Source organism: Oncorhynchus mykiss, chromosome 2 (genome assembly GCF_057628025.1).
Source record: "Oncorhynchus mykiss isolate SJ-2025 chromosome 2, ASM5762802v1, whole genome shotgun sequence".
In the NCBI taxonomy this organism is placed as follows: Eukaryota; Metazoa; Chordata; class Actinopteri; order Salmoniformes; family Salmonidae; genus Oncorhynchus; species Oncorhynchus mykiss.
The window spans coordinates 25,371,423-25,392,580 of NC_143023.1; the positions used below are offsets into that span (position 1 = coordinate 25,371,423).

General features: G+C 44.4%; 1 protein-coding gene across 3 annotated transcripts in view; it reads left to right on the top strand.

Annotated features, from left to right (window-relative positions):
* Window positions 1-21,158, top strand: part of cdk14 (cyclin-dependent kinase 14) — a 200,833-nt gene that overhangs the window by 99,554 nt on the left and 80,121 nt on the right. For all 3 annotated transcript variants that reach the window (XM_021626100.3, XM_021626109.3, XM_021626106.3), the window contains 2 exons: window positions 765-885; window positions 5,412-5,505. In XM_021626100.3, coding sequence (XP_021481775.1) covers window positions 765-885; window positions 5,412-5,505 — 215 coding nt within the window. The remainder of the gene's footprint in view (window positions 1-764; window positions 886-5,411; window positions 5,506-21,158) is intronic.

Here is a 21,158-nt window from a genome sequence, read left to right on the forward strand (position 1 = left end):
CCCCCCTACACACACACACACACACACACACACACACACACACACACACACACACACACACACACACACCTCACAGCACCCGCAGTGTAAATGATAGGCTCTCAGTGTGTCTGGGATATTGGTCTCTCCTCTCTGTGACACAGCCTATTGTTTACAGGTCAGATTAGTCTGTAAATTACAGTGTTAGACTGTGAGAAAGCCTGGCTCAACCTCCCTCTGGGTCTATTCTGGCATAGGGACATGTTAACTACCCCCTGCCCTGCATCACCCTGCACACACACACACACACACACACACACACACACACACACACACACGGGGCTGGCACCAGGGGCAGGAAGTCTTGGCTGTTTAAGCTAAATGCTTTAATGAACCAGTCTCACCCCCTGGGAGGACAGCTAGCTAAATGCCACCAGACTCATTAAAACTAGCTGGCTCTGCAGTGCCAGCACACACACACACACACAATACTGTACCGTCAGCTTAGGGGGGCGGTGTCCTTGATGTTAGATGTTGTGTATGGTGATGGTCTATTGTAGCTTTGAATATGTCTGATTAGTATTCTGATAGCTCTGGTCCTGTTGGTACCCAGGCTCCATGTCAAAGAGCACCTCAGGCAAGACCTGCTCTGCTTTGCACCAGTCAGCTTTTCTCTCATCTAATGGAGCCTCAGTGGAGGGCATTCAATGATAAAGTTAACATATACATTATGTTTCTGTTCCCACTATTTGTTCCTTACAGTGTGTGTCTGTTCTCTCCTGCAGGTCTGGCACGGGCTAAGTCAGTCCCCAGCCACACCTACTCCAATGAGGTGGTGACCCTGTGGTACCGCCCCCCTGATGTCCTCCTGGGATCCACAGACTACTCCACCTGCCTGGACATGTGGTGGGTAGTACCACTGACCTTTAACCCCTGACCCCCTACCTCTTGCTACATCCCTCTCCACAACAGGGAGAATACGTCCTCCTCTAGATCAGATGAGGTGTGAACCCCACAGAGAGCCACAGACAGCTGTGTGAATGTGTTCCATAAGGAGGTGAGGGAGAGACCTGGCCATGTCTCTATCTGGGGTTGAGGAGAAGCTAGGAGACCTGGCCTGGCTGAGACTGAGGCTCAGTATGTACAGAAAGGAACATTTACTAAGGACATGGGCAGACAGAGGCCTTCCTATGGCGAATGACAGATAGCTTTAGTCAGGATATGGACAGGGGTCTTCCAGAGCTGCCGTCCAGGCTGTGAAATGATCCGTGGCCACATCGATCTGGACAGGCAGTCCTCGAGGACGCCCCTTTCCAAGGACCCCAGCTGCATCCCAGCGCGGGTAATTAAAGCATAGTGGGGAGGGAGAGGCAGCGGGTTAGGTGGGCAGTAGAGCAGGTGGGCAAATCCTCAGGGCACTTTTCCACTCCACCGAGACTGGAGCCACTCAACATAGAAAGACCTATACCGTCACTTAGAAAGCAGTGTTCCATGAACAGGCAGCGCTCACATCAACCGCAGTGTGCTCAGTGCTGGGTCACTGGTTTGGGTAACAGTCTGTCCCATATCCGTCAAACCACTGACAGGTTAAAGGAACAGATCTGAATCTGGAAGACAGGAGGAAAGGGAAGAATAGGGTGGAACAAAACAGGGATTCTTCCTCTAGTCTATTTTTATGGCTGTTATCGCCTCAGTGAGCCTGCCGTTTCACCAGGCACCTGTCAGTCAAGCTGACAGACCACTGTGGACCCAGACAGACAGCACAGCCAGACAGACAGAGAGAGGTGTGACAAGAAGAGTGGAGGATGTGGTTGAAACCCTGTTGTTTTCACACTGTTAGTAGCAGGTTTGATCCCTCTCCCTGCCAAGCCAAACCTCTGTATCTGATTAAACACCCGTCTCTGTATAAAGATCTAGGAAAAATCTGAACAGTTTGGTGATGAACATGTATTGTTCAATCCAGCACCTACTTCAATCCATTGGACTTCTCAAAATGTATAGCGCTCTTCCTGGACTATACGTATAGATTATAAAACAAGAGGCTCCCACGCTGAGGTCTGTCCAACGCTGGTCCGACCAAGCTGACTCCACACTCCAAAACTGCTTCCATCACGTGGACTGGGACATGTTTCGTATTGCGTCAGACAACAACATTGACGAATACGCTGATTCGGTGTGCGAGTTCATTAGAACGTGCGTTGAATATGTCGTTCCCATAGCAACGATTAAAACATTCCCTAACCAGAAACCGTGGATTGATGGCAGCATTCGCGTGAAACTGAAAGCGCGAACCACTGCTTTTAATCAGGGCAAAGTGTCTTGTAACATGACCGAATACAAACAGTGCAGCTATTCCCTCCGCAAGGCTATCAAACAAGCTAAGCGTCAGTACAGAGACAAAGTAGAATCTCAATTCAACGGCTCAGACACAAGAGGCATGTGGCAGGGTCTACAGTCAATCACGGACTACAGGAAGAAATCCAGCCCAGTCACGGACCAGGATGTCCTGCTCCCAGGCAGACTAAATAACTTTTTTGCCCGCTTTGAGGACAATACAGTGCCACTGACACGGCCTGCAACGAAAACATGCGGTCTCTCCTTCACTGCAGCCGAGGTGAGTAAGACATTTAAACGTGTTAACCCTCGCAAGGCTGCAGGCCCAGACGGCATCCCCAGCCGCGCCCTCAGAGCATGCGCAGACCAGCTGGCCGGTGTGTTTACGGACATATTCAATCAATCCCTATACCAGTCTGCTGTTCCCACATGCTTCAAGAGGGCCACCATTGTTCCTGTTCCCAAGAAAGCTAAGGTAACTGAGCTAAACGACTACCGCCCCGTAGCACTCACTTCCGTCATCATGAAGTGCTTTGAGAGACTAGTCAAGGACCATATCACCTCCACCCTACCTGACACCCTAGACCCACTCCAATTTGCTTACCGCCCAAATAGGTCCACAGACGATGCAATCTCAACCACACTGCACACTGCCCTAACCCATCTGGACAAGAGGAATACCTATGTGAGAATGCTGTTCATTGACTACAGCTCGGCATTCAACACCATAGTACCCTCCAAGCTCGTCATCAAGCTCGAGACCCTGGGTCTCGACCCCGCCCTGTGCAACTGGGTACTGGACTTCCTGACGGGCCGCCCCCAGGTGGTGAGGGTAGGCAACAACATCTCCTCCCCGCTGATCCTCAACACTGGGGCCCCACAAGGGTGCGTTCTGAGCCCTCTCCTGTACTCCCTGTTCACCCACGACTGCGTGGCCACGCACGCCTCCAACTCAATCATCAAGTTTGCGGACGACACAACAGTGGTAGGCTTGATTACCAACAACGACGAGACGGCCTACAGGGAGGAGGTGAGGGCCCTCGGAGTGTGGTGTCAGGAAAATAACCTCACACTCAACGTCAACAAAACTAAGGAGATGATTGTGGACTTCAGGAAACAGCAGAGGGAACACCCCCCTATCCACATCGATGGAACAGTAGTGGAGAGGGTAGCAAGTTTTAAGTTCCTCGGCATACACATCACAGACAAACTGAATTGGTCCACTCACACAGACAGCATTGTGAAGAAGGCGCAGCAGCGCCTCTTCAACCTCAGGAGGCTGAAGAAATTTGGCTTGTCACCAAAAGCACTCACAAACTTCTACAGATGCACAATCGAGAGCATCCTGGCGGGCTGTATCACCGCCTTCGCCCTCAACCGTAAGGCTCTCCAGAGGGTAGTGAGGTCTGCACAACGCATCACCGGGGGCAAACTACCTGCCCTCCAGGACACCTACACCACCCGATGTCACAGGAAGGCCATAAAGATCATCAAGGACATCAACCACCCGAGCCACTGCCTGTACACCCCGATATCATCCAGAATCAAAGCTGGGACCGAGAGACTGAAAAACAGCTTCTATCTCAAGGCCATCAGACTGTTAAACAGCCACCACTAACATTGAGTGGCTGCTGCCAACACACTGACACTGACTCAACTCCAGCCACTTTAATAATGGGAATTGATGGGAAATTATGTAAATATATCACTAGCCACTTTAAACAATGCTACCTTATATAATGTTACTTACCCTACATTATTCATCTCATATGCATACGTATATACTGTACTCTATACCATCGACTGTATCCTTATGTAATACATGTATCACTAGCCACTTTAACTATGCCACTTTGTTTACATACTCATCTCATATGTATTTTCTGTACTCGATACCATCTACTGTATCTTGCCTATGCTGCTCTGTACCATCACTCATTCATATATCCTTATGTACATATTCTTTATCCCCTTACACTGTGTACAAGACAGTAGTTTTGGAATTGTTAGTTAGATTACTTGTTGGTTATTACTGCATTGTCGGAACTAGAAGCACAAGCATTTCGCTACACTCGCATTAACATCTGCTAACCATGTGTATGTGACAAATAAAATTTGATTTGATTTGATTTGATTACATTTTCAAAAATGAGAGTTTAAGTCAATGAAAGTGGTGCTGGTGGTTTTCTCTCTGTCTTTCTCCCTTTCTCCTTTCTTTCTTTCTTTCTTTCTTTCTATTTATCCCACTTTCTTTTTCTGCATTAGCTGTGTGGCTGCTCAGGACTGCTCAACCTCAGGACCGCTCAACCTCAGGACCGCTCAGCCGGTCATGTAGAGATGGAGGGAAAGAGAGAGGGAGAGAGGGAGCAGTGTGCACTGGGCCAGAAAGTGAATCTGTCAGGAAACAATAGCTCTCTGACAAATGGGCTCTGACACCTGTTTAAACACACACACACCACTCTCCAGAACTGGCCACCTCTCTCTTTCTCCATCCCTCTCTCCTTCTCTCTCCACTGGGCATCCCATTATCCAACCATCACCACCTCAGATTGTTGGATAATGGGATGGCCAGTGGAGAGAGAAGAGTTAGTTTTCTGAACAAATACTTTACTGGAGCTAAATCCTCTAGCAAATCAAGACATCAACCATAGATTTAGAAGGAAATTAAAATATTCCCCAAGAGTAAACCATTTGCCTTTCAAAATATACTGTGCACTTCTACAAAGCCATTTGAGTACACTATAGATTAAATCATGATGAATTGTAGTTGTGGAGGCTAGTATTCTTCATAGAGGGGTTCAAATGTTTACTGCTGATGACTCTGGATCTCTCCAGCTCAGTTGATGCTGTCTGTGTGTCTCTAATGGGGATGCTGTCTGTCTGTCTCTAATGGGGATGCTGTCTGTGTGTCTCTAATGAGGATGCTGTCTGTGTGTCTCTAATGGGGATGCTGTCTGTGTGTCTCTAATGGGGATGCTGTCTGTGTGTCTCTAATGGGGATGCTGTCTGTCTGTCTCTAATGGGGATGCTGTCTGTCTGTCTCTAATGGGGATGCTGTCTTTCTGTCTCTAATGGTGATGCTGTCTGTGTCTCCCCAGGGGTGTGGGCTGCATCTTCATCGAGATGATCCAAGGAGTGGCAGCTTTCCCTGGGATGAAGGACATCCAGGATCAGCTGGAGAGGATATTCCTGGTGAGTCAGCTGTGTGTTTGTGTGCGTGTGTACGTATGTGCACAATATATCTATGCTGTCACTGATACACAACATCTCCTCTCAGTTGTGAACCAATGGGAAACTGTCCCACTTTGAGCACTTTTTAGTTAATTAATTAGAATTCTTTTTTAACCTTTATTTAACTAGGCAAGTCAGTTAAGAACAAATTTGTATTTACAATGACGGTGTCATGACGTTGGCCTCTTTGGGTATAGCAAGCCCCATCCCCCTCTCCCTGCCTCCCCCTTTCCTCCTTCAACTAGGTTGCTGTGGTCAGAGAGACGTCGAAAATTCCTGAGGATCTCCTCATGGACACACAGTATAGAGAGAGTAAATTTTCATAGAGAACAAAGCAATTCCTTCCACCTCACAGAACTTGAGGTACGAACAAATTTCATGTTCCGGAGAAAGTATAAAAGATCGGTGAAGAATCCAGCTACGAACTGGTCCGTTTGTTACAACTTGGGGAAGCTCATGGGAGATGGTGTGGCCACATTACCATAACGCTGTTTATATAATAGCCTCAGAATTGAGGTTTACATCTAATTGTTGTATAAGATGAATGAGTGAGTATGATATCGTTTGTAAAATTGTGTAATATGATTTTGGACTGTTTAATAAAGGAAAACTCAAAAAGGGGATTGGAGTTAACTAAATAAGAGGACCGTCCCTGATCCCAGTTAGGGTCAGGCGTCCTGGGACAGCCCTTTTCTGCCTTCCGAATAAAATCCCCACTCGGGTTTTCGATCAGCAGATCGAGCTTACCTCAATTACGAGATGGCTAAAGGTTGCAGACCATGTTTTTCTCCATTAGGGGAGACAAAGGTTGTAGACCATGTTTTTCTCCATTAGGAGGACAAAGGTTGTGGACCATTGCTGAATCTTTTAACCATACCACGTGGTAAAACTCTTAGACTATCAATACCGACAGAATAAGAACAAGTCTTTGATATTAATTACTAGTCTGCAGCTAGGAATTCGGCATCATTGAACGCGAAGAACGACAACCGCCGAAACATCCATTCTATAACGAATTTCACTCTGAACTATCCACTCTAACCACAACCGAAAGAGAGAGGGAGAGAGACGGACAATTCTACAAAATAAATTAACTTTTCACCTTTGATCAAGACAACACACTGAGCGTAAATATATATATTGATTGCAATTGTTCCCGAATGAGTGAGCGTTCATGTGCAAGGGATTAGCATTTCAATTGTTATAATTATCACTCTGTAGTGACTTCTTAGTCGACCCCCACTTCCCCTTTTGTCTAACAAGCCACCATGCCGGTTTAGCCCACTAGGGCACATTCTCATTTAATGTAACCACATTTACCTTGTTTGTTTGTTTGTTTATGCATTTCTGTGAATTACTTAGTTAGTAATAAATAAATTATTTAAGAAAATTGATGTATGGATGACTCATAGTGAAGACTGGGTTCGTGCAGAGAACCAACAATTTACGACGTTTGGAACGAGACTAACGTGAGGTAAAGTAAATAATTCATGAATTCGAAGACTAATTGATCGGATAAAATATTTGAAAAGTTATTTTAGGAAATGATAACTTTGTAATCTGAATATTTTTCCTTGGTGCCCCGACTTCCTAGTAATTACGGTTACATGATTAATCAGTCTAATCGCGTAATAACTAATTACAGAGAATCTTTGATAAAAAACTACCAGTCTTCAGTTTATGATAGTAAAGACATGACAACGGCCTACCAAAAGGCAAAAGGCATCCTGCGGGGGCTGTGATTAAAATAAAAAATATAGGCTAAAACACACATCAAGACAAGAGAGACACCACAACTCTACATAAAGAGAGACCAAAGACAACAACACGTCATGGCAGCAACACATGACAACAACACGGTAGCAACACAACATGGCAGCAGCACAACATGGTAGCAACACAAAACATGGTACAAACATTACTGGGCACAGACAACAGCATAAAGGGCAAGAAGGTAGAGACAACAATACATCACGCAAAAGCCACAACTGTCAGTAAGAATGTCCATGACTGAGTCTTTGAATGAAGAGATTGAGATAAAACTGTCCAGTTTGAGTGTTTGTGGCAGCTCGTTCCAGTCGCTAGCTGCAGCGAACTGAAAAGAGGAGCGACCCAGGGATGTGTGTGCTTTGGGGACCTTTAACAGAATGTGACTGGCAGAACGGGTGTTGTATGTGGAGGATGAGGGCTGCAGTAGATATCTCAGATAGGGGGGAGTGAGGCCTAAGAGGGTTTTATAAATAAGCGTCAACCAGTGGGTCTTGCGACGGGTATACAGAGGTGACTAGTTTACAGAGGAGTATAGAGTGCAGTGATGTGTCCAATAAGGAGCTTTGGTGGCAAATCTAATGGCCGAATGGTAAAGGACATCTAGCCGCTCGAGAGCACTCTTACCTGCCAATCTATAATTTATGTCTCCATAATCTAGCATGGGTAGGATGGTCATACGAATCAGGGTTAGTTTGGCAGCTGGGGTAAAAGAGGAGCGATTACGATAGAGGAAACCAAGTCTAGATTTAACCTTAGCCTGCAGCTTGGATATGTGCTGAGAGAAGGACAGTGTACCGTCAAGCAATACTCCCAAGTACTTGTTATGAGCTCTAAACCCTCAGAGGTAGTAATCACCCCGGTGGGGAGAAGGACGTTCTTCTTACCAAACCACAAGAACTTTGTTTTGCAGGTGTTCAGAACAAGTTTAAGGGCAGAGAAAGCTTGTTGGACACTAAGAAAGCTTTGTTGTAGAGCGTTTAACACAAAATCCAGGGAGGGACCATCTGAGTATAAGACTGTATCATCTGCATATAAATGGATGAGAGAGCTTCCTACTGCCTGAGCTATGTTGTTGATATAAATTGAGAGAAGTGTGGGGGCCTAGGATCAACCCTTGGGGTACTCCCTTGGTGACAGGCAGTGGCTGAGACAGCAGATGTTCTGGCTTTGAGAGAGGTAGTTATCAAACCAGGCCAAAGACCCATCAGAGACACCAATACTGCTTAACACATGCAGTATCTATCTGAATGATGCAATCTGAATCATTGTTGTGACTGACCAATTGACTGTGTTTACTGTGTACTTGAGTATTTGTGTACTTGAGCATTAACCTTTGGGTCTTGATCTAATCAGCATGAGGTCTGTGGACCTCTTTAACTCAGGGTCAGATAGCTATTCAATTCTTCCGCTAGCTGCTTATTTAAGGAATCAGTGATTAGGGATTAATAAGAATGGTAGATAGATTGATAGATATATTTCTGAACAGGACTCAGAGCCTGACTGCATCAATATTTTATGGCTGTGTGAGGTCTCATGAATCCCTTAATCAGCTCATCTGTCCTCCATAATTCCCCCCGTCGGCTGAATTGAAGTGGAGTGTTAATGTGATGAATTCATATTCATTCATCCTCTGAAACGAGTTAATGCAGACAATTACTGAGATGATGGGAGAGAGAAAGAGAGGGATAAAGAAAGAGAGAGAAAGAGAGCGAGAGAGAGCGAGACGGAGGTTGGTAGAGTCAGGAGTCAGGTGTGAAGACAAAGAGACAAAGAGGTTCGGTTTGTTTTGCCGAGGGCTGTCGAGGAGAAGTGTGTGGGTGCGTGTGCGTCTGTGTGTTTGTATGTCTGTGTGAATCTGTGTGTGTAGGGAGTATGCCCCAGGCAGGGAATCTTACACAAAGCATCCTAGGAGGACAGATAGCAGGGGAGAGAGAGATACTGTATAAAAGCATTTTATTGATTGTCTGTTTTGCCAAAGAGAAAATTGGGGCTGTCTGCTCTCCTCACATCTGTAAGATTCCCCCCAAAACCCCAGCCCCCTCTGCTCCCTGCATCCATCCAGTACACCCCTTGAACACACAGACACAAAGAGAGAGGGGTAGAGGGGAAAGAGTGAAAAGAGGGGAGAGACCCAGTAGTGGGATGGCCTGTCGCCAGCTTGGGTATCGATGGAGGCGCACCTGGCAGCAGGTCCTTGGAGGGGGTCTGTGTGCCCTTTAGCAGGCTGCAGGTGGAGCAGAGGATAGTAGGGGCAGAGCAAGCGATGAAAGGGGGTTTGGGCGGAGGATAGGGAAGGGGAAGGGAGAGGTATATGTTTGGGGGGAGGGGAAGGGAAGGGAGGGATGGACGGGGATTGGGTGGGCTGTCTGACTGTCTGAGGTAAAATGTAAATGTTATCCAGTGGAGATAAAGGTTTTTTTCAGCGAATACCCCTGGGGTACCTAGGTGGTCCGGATATGAGGAGGAGAGGGGAGAGGAGGCAGAGGAGAGGAAAGGGGAGAAGGGTAGGGGCGAGAGGAAGCAGAGGAGAGGAGGATATAGGTGAGAGGAGAGGAGAGGAGAGGAGAGGAGAGGAGAGGAGAGGAGAGGAGAGGAGAGGAGAGGAGAGGAGAGGAGAGGAGAAGGTGGTGGAATAAAGTCTGACCAGTCTATATTGTGTTCTGATTATCCTATCCTTATTCTCTCCACAATACCAAGACCTTATGAATCCCCTGTTTTAACAGGATCACACCTGTGGAGTTAATAGCATAGCTCAGCCATACACATGAGGAGGCCAGAGATGTGCTTATACTAGGCTTACAGTCTTACCTTGACTGTAGAATCATTATTATTTCTTATTATTGATTCAGCATGTGTTTCTCATAATCCAGAGGGCAATAATTAGTGTTTGGACGTTCAAACATTAACTGGCCTTTTGTGGCGTTATGAATATGATTAGCATACATTTAAGGAATTGAACACGTTTAATAAGAGCGTTTGTAAATACACACACAATATTATGTACAGGTTATATGGCCTTGTCATGATGCTAGCCCTTTCAGTGAATTGGCTAGCAGAGATGTGAGCAATCCCCCCTCTCCTGTTAGGAGGAGAGGGGGGTGAAGTTTTACGCCAAATTCTATGTCCCTGAATTTGAGAATTGAACAATATTCCTATTTTAGAGAATGTGTAAACGGTCGGTGGAGAAGCCAGCTACGAGCCGGTCCATTTTGTTTCATGTTCGTGACCTCATGAAAGACAATACAGCCACATTACCCTAACTCTGTTTATACAGGTTCCTCAGTTATGAGGCTCACATCTATTTCTTGTATAAAATGAATGAGTAAAGATTAAACTATTTGCGAAATGATGTAATGTGATGTTAACCTTTAAAATGAAAGAATTGGCCTCCATGTAAAGTTTAACTAAGTCAGTATCCACGCCCAAATGAATAGACTTTGGTTGGAAATAGTAGACCAACCCCTTTTCCACTCTTGAATAATAGCCTCCGTGACGAAAAGAATCCTCAGGTCCAAATACCGTGAGGACTTGTCCTCACATTTAAAAAGGGCTAATTCTAATTTCAACCCTACAGGCCAGAAAACATGAGCGCTTGCTCCACACGTGAAATGGTATGAACTCTGAACTATTGACCACTCAAGAAGTGAGTCCTAGATTACAGCCTAACACACTGCAGCTGGAATGGTAGCAAATCTAGTAAGAGCATTGTCTGACGCAGAAGACCACTAGTGAGATAAACATCTCACTCCACGACGACCCGGCAGAATCTACAAAGGACAATGGCGACCTCGACTGGGCAAACCAGAGCCTCACATCACCAGCTCAATCGTAAATACATTCCTTTATCCGAACGAGCGATTGTTAAAGTGCATATGCATTCATATTTATGCGAGAATAGCTTTCCATGTCTGATAGAGACCCATGTTCCTTTGTCTTCCTCCACATCCCCCTTTTCCTCTCTGAATCTATCATGTTATAAGCAAACTGTTTTTGTTTGGTCCACTAGGGATGTTATGTACTGTATAATGTTATCATGTATTGTATATTCTGTAATCGTTTAATTAGTTAGTAATTAAGTCATTGAGCCAATTTGTGTATGGATGAGTCATAAGTAAAGGCTGGGTTCGTGCAGATAACCAAGAATTTTATGACGTTCAGATGAGACTGATATTAGGTAAATAATAATTAATGACTGATTGACTGCTATTGATATAAAAGATCTTCAGATTGAAGTGGATTCGGGAGATAGACGCTCCATATAAACTAATGCTTCTGTGGTGCTCCAGGTTATTAATGGTTTAATTGTTGCATGGTTTAATTCAACCACGTAATCAATTAAACGCTAGCTAATCGATTTGAAAATAGCATGAGATATCATTTAACCATAGTAGAGACACGACAGCCTCATGGACCAGGATGGACATGGACTCACTCACCCAACGTATTGAACCAAAATGGCACCACACTGAGACAACTCTCACTATATTGCATTGGCTAAGAAGTACTGACCCGTCAAATTGAGCCGTTTATATTTTCTCCCACCCCAATCACGCCTGTTGTGTGTCTGTGTACTCTGCTGTCAGCTAGAGGAAGAAAAGACAGATAGAGAAATATATCTGTAAAAATGTCCACCGGTCTGCTTGGCCTGGCAGCTAGACGGTCAGTTAGCGTAACAAACAGCTCCACCTGTCAGAGTTAGGCTGACACTCACATTTCCATTTGAATCCCTCTTTCATTCCTGCTCTCTTTTTTTCTTCAACTCTCTGTTTCTTTGGAATCATGTCCTGCTCAGCTCCTCAGTGTCAAGAGTTGACGCATGGCCAGAGACACGTGTGTGTGTGTGTGTGTGCGTGTGCGTGCGTGCGTGTGCGTGTGTGTGCGTTGGTACCACAGGAGACTGCTGAGGGGAGGACGGTTTAAAATTATGTCTTGAACAGAGCAAATATTATGGCATCAAATGGAAACATGGAACCATATGTTTGATGTTGTTTATACCATTCCACTTATTCCGATCCGTCCTCCCCAATTAAGGTGCCACCATCCTCCTGTGGTTGGTACATGTGTACGTGTCAGCACCTTCTGTCTGCCTGTCTGTCTGTCTGTCTGTCTGTCGGTGGAGAGATTATGCTGAGTCACGCCCCTCTAATAGGCCAGTGTGTTTGTGAAGGAGAGAGAAAGGTCACCTAGCATCCCTGTCTGATATGTACTCAGTCTGCCAAAAGTCAGTTGGCATTTTGAAAAAAGTTAGACCCACACTAACACCCTGGTCATTTGCATGTAAAAGGACCCATGAGCACCAGCATGTGAAGTTCATAAGAGCATGTCAAATTTGGTGTGAAATTGAAGTTAAGAGTCTATTTATTTTTCCTAATTAAAGCATAGCATTTTTCAACCATTTGGAATAAGCAAAGGATTTGATTTCTTGTGAAACAGATGGAAAATAGTTCTTAGATAACGTCTACCAGAAAAAAGTCTTAAAAGGTATAAGAAATACATCAAAACACACTAATGTTGAACTAATATCAACACTTTTGGAGACATTTGTCTGCCTACTGTAAGGTTAAGAAACATTGTGCCTTGTAATTCCAAAATCCCATATATCTTTAAGATATTTTCAAATTTCTCTCCCTTATGACGACGGAGGATAATGAAAGTTAGTTATCGGGTTTTTTACTGATATCCATTTTGTTTATGAATTTATAAGTGGTGAAACTCAAAATTGGTAAAGGAATTTCCAAAAAACTGAATTTCTGCAATTGAATTGGCTACAGTGGGAAATCATAGTAGTTACAAACAACAGCTGGTTTGGACAGCACAATACAGCACAGTACAGTAAAGAAAAGTAGAGTATAGTTCATTACTGTATACAGTAGAATGCACTAGAGTTGAGTAAACTATAATGTACTGTATTGTACTGTACTGAACTAAACTTTACTGTACTGAACTCGACTCTACTCAACTTTCCTGTTATATGCGGTGCTGTACTGCACTCAACTGAGCTCTACTGTGCTGTATTTTGATGTCCAAACTTGTGCAACATAGACGTCTATTATTGGTTCAGATTTGGTTCTGTCCGGACCAACCAAATTTGGTCTTGTGTAGAATATGTGTGTAGAATAATACCCAAATATGCAAAGGAGGATATTGCATGTTGTCACGCCCTGACCATAGAGAGACTTTTATTCTCTATTTTGGTTAGATTGGGGTGTGACTAGGGTGGGTAATCTAGGTTGTTGGCCTGGTATGGTTCCCAATCAGAGGCAGCTGTTTATCGTTGTCTCTGGTTGGGGATCATATTTAGGCAGCCATTTCCCCACTGTGTTTTGTGGGATCTTGTTTTTGTGTTGTTGCCTTTGAGCACTCCAGAACGTCACGTTTCGTTTATTCTTTATTGTTTTTGTGCAGTTCACTTCAAATAAAATAGGTCGAACCGATTTCACGCTGCGCTTTGGTCCGAGTGTTCTTACGACGAACATGACACATGTTTATACCTATTTAGGATCCATCACCATGAAAATAATTACATTTCTTATCCATAATTATTATTTTCTGTGTAATACAGACCTGGGACCCATGATGAAATTCCGTTACCGGGTGTAAATCCACTTCACTTACTATAGTTCAATAACCAAAATATATTTTTTCAAAGTCTATGTGTCATGACATAGCTGACACCCCATTCTTTCTACATGGTTGCATCTTCATTGGGAGCAGATATTTAAGACTTTTTGTAAAACGTGGACACAAAACAATGATTTTACCGAAATTCTGTTACCAAAGTTTGCATCTGCACAGTTGTTTGTTAAAAGTAGTCCTTGTGCATAGAGTTGTATGGTTTGTTAAACTTTGAAATGAATGTTTTTTGTTTAGCATACATTTTAATAGAATAATTGGAGTCTTAGCGCAATTCCGTTACTGTATAATTGTCCAACATTTCACACTATGTAGCCAAGCTGAAGGCCTATACTTCACTAGCCGGCTCATCCATCTACGATATTCACTGGAACCATGATGGAAAAACCAATGTGACAAGACAATATCTGAGCCAGCCCATTGGGCTATTTACTATGTGTTGTGAAGCCTATTTGTTTGTTTGCAGCTAAAAACCAAAGGTATCTATGCTGCTTCCCTGAGAGAAGAGAAGCTAATCTCCAGCAGTGCCATTCTAATGATCCGTAACCGAATTAAAGCTATCCCCTTTGTTACCTTGCTTTATCCCCGTCGTTGCCATGCTTTATCCCATCCCCACAGAGCTCCATGGGCAAGTGTGTGTGAGCTGAGAGCAAATCAACTTACGGCTGTTATTTATTCAAAGCCGCTGCTTTATATGAATGTCAGTGTTCTGTTGTAATCTTCCAAAGCCCTGGCTATCCTGAGCAGACAGCCTGTGGGTGTTTATGCCATGTGTTGCTCTTTTTTTGGTCCTGAGACGTGAGTGGGCGGGGCTGACTGACTGGCTGATTGGCTGACTGGCTGGCTGCGAGTTACAGCAGGGTCTCCGTTCCCTCTGTCCGTCTGAATTAGATATGCGTGGTACGAGCCCAGGCCCAATGTAGCTGGTTAACTGAGTGTCACTCTGTTCAAGATTACATCCCCCGGAAGAACAGTAGGAATATGGGATATGTCTATTTGTAGGAAAGGCTGTCAGAGCAGAGGTGTGTGTGTGTGTGTGTGTGTGTGTGTGTGTGTGTGTGTGTTTGTGTGTGTTTTTACTGAATACAATGAGCCCACACACACACACACACACACACACACACACACACACACACACACACACACACAGCAAGGACAGCATATCCTATGGATAATGTAACAGTTCATGTTCTTGAGTAAATAGCAAGTGTTGATGACACAAGAACACCCATACTGTCTGCACAGACAGGGAATTGAAACTGAAAACCACATGTGAGTGGCTGTCTGTTTGAATGTGTGTGGCTGTAATTGACTACGTGTGTGTGGCTGTGCTGGACTGAACATATGTGTACAGTATGTGCTTTGTCTGTCTAAACATGTGTGTGTTTGTCTGTCTGAATGTGTGTGTTAGTGTTTGTGCAGGTGGCCAGAGGAGAGGAGGCTGGTTAAACGAGAGAATACAGGTTGAATTATTCCTAAACCAGGTAATTATCTCAACATCCAGGGAGATGAAGTAATATGAGTTTAGTATGAGACACACACACATACACACATACACTCACACATACACACACACACACTTACACACAGTAATATGAGTTTAGTTTGAGAAGTAAGCCACATGCACGCACGCACACACACACACACACACACACACACACACACACACACACACACACACACACACACACACACACACACACAGTAATATGAGTTTGGTTTTGAGGCATAAGCCACTGCACACAACTCAGTCAGATTAGGAAGAGAGAGGGGGCTGACCACCCAACGTAACTGTGTGGAGAATGAATGCGGTCTCTCCTGTCGGAACTTACTGAACGCATACTAAACACATTCTACCCAGTGTGAGTATGAGTAGAGGCTGATCCCTGTGGTTCTGATCTATGGGGTGACCTTTATCTTCTGAACCCTGGCTGGACGTGACCATGTTCATTAGTGCACACTGTAGTAAATGTTTGCATACCTGTAGAAAAACCTTACAGTCTCTCTCCTGACCACTAACTAACAGCCCTCTAACTATTGAAACAAGTAGTCACCTGCCCCCAACTCTTCCTGACTCCCTGACCCTGCAGAGAGCAGAGGCAGCGGATGGGACCCGTTGTTTATAGGCTACCCTGTTTGCACCTCTGGAGCTCTCCAGTTACATGCCACACCCAGTGACCTCTGATTGGGACATTTGACTGTCCATCACCACTCAGCTGCGTCTCCTCAGGGCATCTGTCCAATAGGCAGATGGGACCGGGACAAGTTGAAAAGCACAGTCCAGCGCTGTCCGGGATCAGTCTTCAGAAAGCAGTGGCAGAGTCAGGTGTCAGGTGTGAAGACAAAGAGGCAAAGCGGTTTGATTGTTTTTGCCAAAGGCTGCTGGGGATAAGTGTGTGTGGGTGTGTGTGTTTGAAAAAAATTGTAAAACAAGGAAAATTCGGACAAGTGGGGACATTTCACCGGTCCCCACAAGGAAAAGGCTATTCTAGACTCAAGCCTTCCGCATGCTTCGGCTCGACTGGAGCCTAGCCAAACTCGGCTAAGCGAACTGAACGAGTGTGCTCGCAAACTCTCTTAAAAGACCTTCGCTTGAAAAATTAGAAAAAAGTGGCAATAGTACTGTTAGTCCAACTTGAGACACCGTAGCCAGTATACACATCCTTAAAATAGTCCGAATGAATCTAAGATGAAAACCAGACAAACCCCAAATTGCTCACTGAGCCCTCAAATTTTTTAATGTGGTTTGGGAATGCCCAGGGGTTTTACGCTTCTGGGGTTGTCTTTCTGACATAATGGGTAGAAATGTATCGTGTTCACAGTTTATTTTATTTTAAACGATGACACTACTTCAGACCTATCTGCCAAACAGGGATTTATTCAGCTGGCTCGATTAACAGCAGCCAAGAAAATTCTGGCCTCATGTTGGCAGGCTCCTCATTCTTTAAGCAGACAGCAGTGGCTGCTGTCATTCATGGACATTATAAACATGGAAATATCTGTAGGACGCATGCATGGGGAAACATATTTGCTCCATCTTCAAGGTATGACTCTGTAAAAAGACTGCTATTGTGAACCACTAATCTAACTTTGGATTGGGGAAGTCCTGTGGGACGGGTGTGGGATGGGAACTGTTTGTCTTGTTCGGTCTTGTTACTTGTTTTTCTGTCCCATGTATACCTTATTAAAAATAATAAAAACATTTGATCAACAACAACAAAAAATATGAATCTAAGACATTTCAAGAAATCTGCCATTAATTTCAAAGTTTTTGCTAAGTAGATTTTAGTCGTTCAATGTTACTAAGATGTTTGGTTCAGCATTTCTCAAGTGGAAGAAATGTACATGATTAGTCTCTCGTTGAATGACAACAAACACTTATTTAAAGAATCCCTACTGTTGCTAATCACCGACGAAAGGGCGTAGACTTTGGCTACCAACTTCGGCTCGACCTCGAGAAAAAAAGTTGTGTGCACGAACTGACGAAAAAAACCTTGCTGAAGATCAAAAGGAACAAAAATGTCACAAAATGTTGTCATAATGTGCACAAACTGTTTGAACTGTTTTGGATGGGAAGCATGCAGACACCTTTAGGGGATAGGTTTAGAGTTAGGGTGGGGGAGGAGTCGTGTGCCCTTTAGCAGGTAGCATGTGGAGCGGAGAAGGATAGGAGGGGAGGAGCTGTCACACCTGCTGCCCATCATTACGCACACCTGTCACCATCGTTACGCACATCAGTTCTTCATTGGACTCACCTGGACTCCATCACTTTATTGATTGCCTCCTCTATATCTGTCTGTTCCTCAGTTTGATTACAGTGTCAGCATTAATGTCGTTATGTTTCCCCTGTCCAGACGCTATCTGTGTTTTGTTTCATGTCTGTTATTTATGAAATATTCACTCCCTGTACTTGCTTCTCGTCTCCCAGTGTCTGTCCTCACAGGAGCAAGTGGTGGAAGGGTGTTTGGGTGGAGAAGGGGTAAGGAGGGGTAAGGAGAAGGGAGGGGTGGAAGGCGATTTGGGGGGAGGAGAGGTAAGGGGAAAGGGTGGAAGGGGGGTTAGGGGGAAGAAGGGGGAGGGGACTGTCTGACTGTCTGAGGTAAAATGTAAATGTTATCCAGTGGAGATAAAGGTTTTCTTCAGCAAACACTCCTGGGTTACCTAGGTGGTCCGGATATGAGGGGAGGGAAGAGGAGGAGATTTGGAGAGGAGAGGAAAGGGGAGAGGAAAGGAGGCAGAGGCATGGAGGAGAGGAGAGGAGGCGGTGGTGGGATAATGTCTGAGAGGTCTATATTGTGTTCTGATTATCCTCTCCTTATTCTCTCCACAATACGAAGACCTTGTGAATCCCCTGTTTTAAGAGGATCACACCTGTGTAGTTAATAGCATAGCTCACAGCCCCTGTAAGCCATACACATGAGGAGGCCAGAGATGTGCTTATACTAGGCTTACAGTCTTACCTTGACTGTAGAATCATTATTATTTCTCTGAGGTAATAACACCTCTGATCATCTCAATGCCAATCCCCACACATTCACACAATTTGTTTTTCACTTTATTATTGATTCAGCATGTGTTTCTCAAAAACCAGATGGCAATAATTAGTGTTTGAACATTCAAACATTAACTGGTCTGTTGTGGCGTTATGAACATGATTAGCATACATTTGAGGAATTACACGTTTAATAAGAGCGTTTGCTTCACTTGTAAATACACACAAAATGGTATGTACTATAGGCTACATGGCCTCATTCATTTTGAAGTTTTTGCTAAGGAGATTTTAGTCCCCAATGTTCCATCTAGCTAAGATGTTTGGTTCAAAATTTCTCAATTGGAATTAATTTGCATGAAAACGATTAGTCTCTCGTTGAATGACAACAAACACTTCATGAAGAATCCCTACTGTTGACCAGTCACCGATGAAGGGGCTTAGACTTCGGCTACCAACTTCGGCTCGCCTCAAGAATAATAGTTGTGCGCACGAAACAGACCAAAAAATCTTGCCGAATATCAAAACCAACAAAAACGTCACAAAATGTTGTCATAATGTGCACAAACTGTTTGAACTGTTTTGGATGGGAAGCATGCAGACGCCTTTAGGGGATAGGTTTAGAGTTAGGGTGGGGGAGGAGTCGTGTGCCCTTTAGCAGGTAGCATGTGGAGCAGAGAAGGATAGGAGGGGAGGAACAAGGGGTGGAAGGGGGTTTGGGGAGAGGAGTGGCAAGGGTAAGAGAGGGGTGGAAGGCAGTTTGGGGGGAGGAGGAGTAAGGGGAAAGGAGGGGTGGAAGGAGGGTTGGGGAGAAATGGGGAGGGGGCTGTCTGATTGTCTGGGGTAAAATTAAAATGTTATCCAGTGGAGATAAGGGTTTTCTTCAGCAAACACTCCTGGGGTACCTAGGTGGTCCGGATATGAGGAGGAGAGGGGAGAGGAGGCAGAGGAGAGGAAGGGGGAGAAGGGGAGAGGATGGGAAAGGAGGGGGTGGTGGGATAATGTCTGACAGGTCTATATTGTGTTCTGATTATCCTCTCCTTATTCTCTCCACAATAAGAAGACCTTATGAATCCCCTGTTTTAAGAGGATCACACCTGTGTAGTTAATAACATAGCTCACAGCCCCTGTAAGCCATACACATGAGGAGGCCAGAGATGTGCTTATACTAGGCTTACAGTCTTACCTTGACTGTAGAATCATTATTATTTCTTATTATTGATTCAGCATGTGTTTCTCATAATCCAGATGGCAATAATTAGTGTTTGGACGTTCAAACATTAACTGGCCTTTTGTGGCGTTATGAATATGATTAGCATACATTTGAGTAATTGAACACGTTAAATTGAGCCGTTTATATTTTCTCCCACCCCAATCACGCCTGTTGTGTGTCTGTGTACTCTGCTGTCAGCTAGAGGAAGAAAAGACAGATAGAGAAATACATCTGTAAAAATGTCCACCGGTCTGCTTGGCCTGGCAGCTAGACGGTCAGTTAGCGTAACAAACAGCTCCACCTGTCAGAGTTAGGCTGACACTAGGGTTGCAAAGGGTCGGAAACTATCCAGTAAATTTACACCTGGTTAATATTGCCTGCTAACCTGGATTTCTTTTAGCTAAATATGCAGGTTTAAAAATATATACTTCTGTGTATTGATTTTAAGAAAAGCATTGATGTTTATGGTTAGGTACACGTTGGAGCAACGCCAGTCCTTTTTCGCGAATGCGCACTGCATCGATTATATGCAACACAGGACACACTAGATAAACTAGTAATATCATCAACCATGTGTAGTTATAACTAGTGATTATGATTATGATTGATTGATTGTTTTTTATAAGATAAGTTTAATGCTAGCTAGCAACTTACCTTGGCTTCTTACTGCATTCGCGTAACAGGCGGGCTCCTCGTGAGGCAGGTGGTTAGAGCGTTGGACTAGTTAACTGTAAGGTTGCAATATTGAATCCCTGAGCTGACAAGGTAAAAATCTGTCATTCTGCCCCTGAACAAGGCAGTTAACCCATCGTTCCTAGACTGTCATTGAAAATAAGAATGTGTTCTTAACTGATGTGCATAGTTAAATAAAGGTGTAAACAAATAAATAAAAATTGGCAAAATCGGCGTCCAAAAATACCAATTTCCGATTGTTATGAAAACTTGAAATCGGCCCTAATTAATCGGCCATTCCGATTAATCGGTCAACCTCTAATTGAAGCTGCCCAGCATCACCCGTTGGGGTGGTGTTGTCATCATGTTTGACAGTCTCCTGGAGGGAAAGGAGTCTTTCCAAGAAATGGCCATATCACAGTCTGCCGATATGGACAGACCCATCAAGAGGATCCTCCTGGATGATGTATTTTGGGAGAGAGTGGTAAGCACCCTGAATCTCCTGAAACCTATAGCAGTAGCCATTTCATGGATTGAGGGAGACTATGCCATCCTGATTGATGTTCAGACTCTGCTTGCAGATGTAAGAGAAGAAATCCCTACTGCCTTACCCACTTCACTGTTGCTCCAAGCAGAGGAAACTGCAGTTCTGAAATGCATCAAAAACCATGAAGACTTCTGCCTGAAGCCCATACACGCAGCATACATGTTGGACCCCAAGTATGCTGGCAAGAGCATCCTGTCTGGTACAGAGATCAACAATGTCTATGGTTATATCCAATGCAAGGTTCTTGGCCGTCTGGTGAAGTACACTTCTAAGCAAGGGCTTTGGGATGG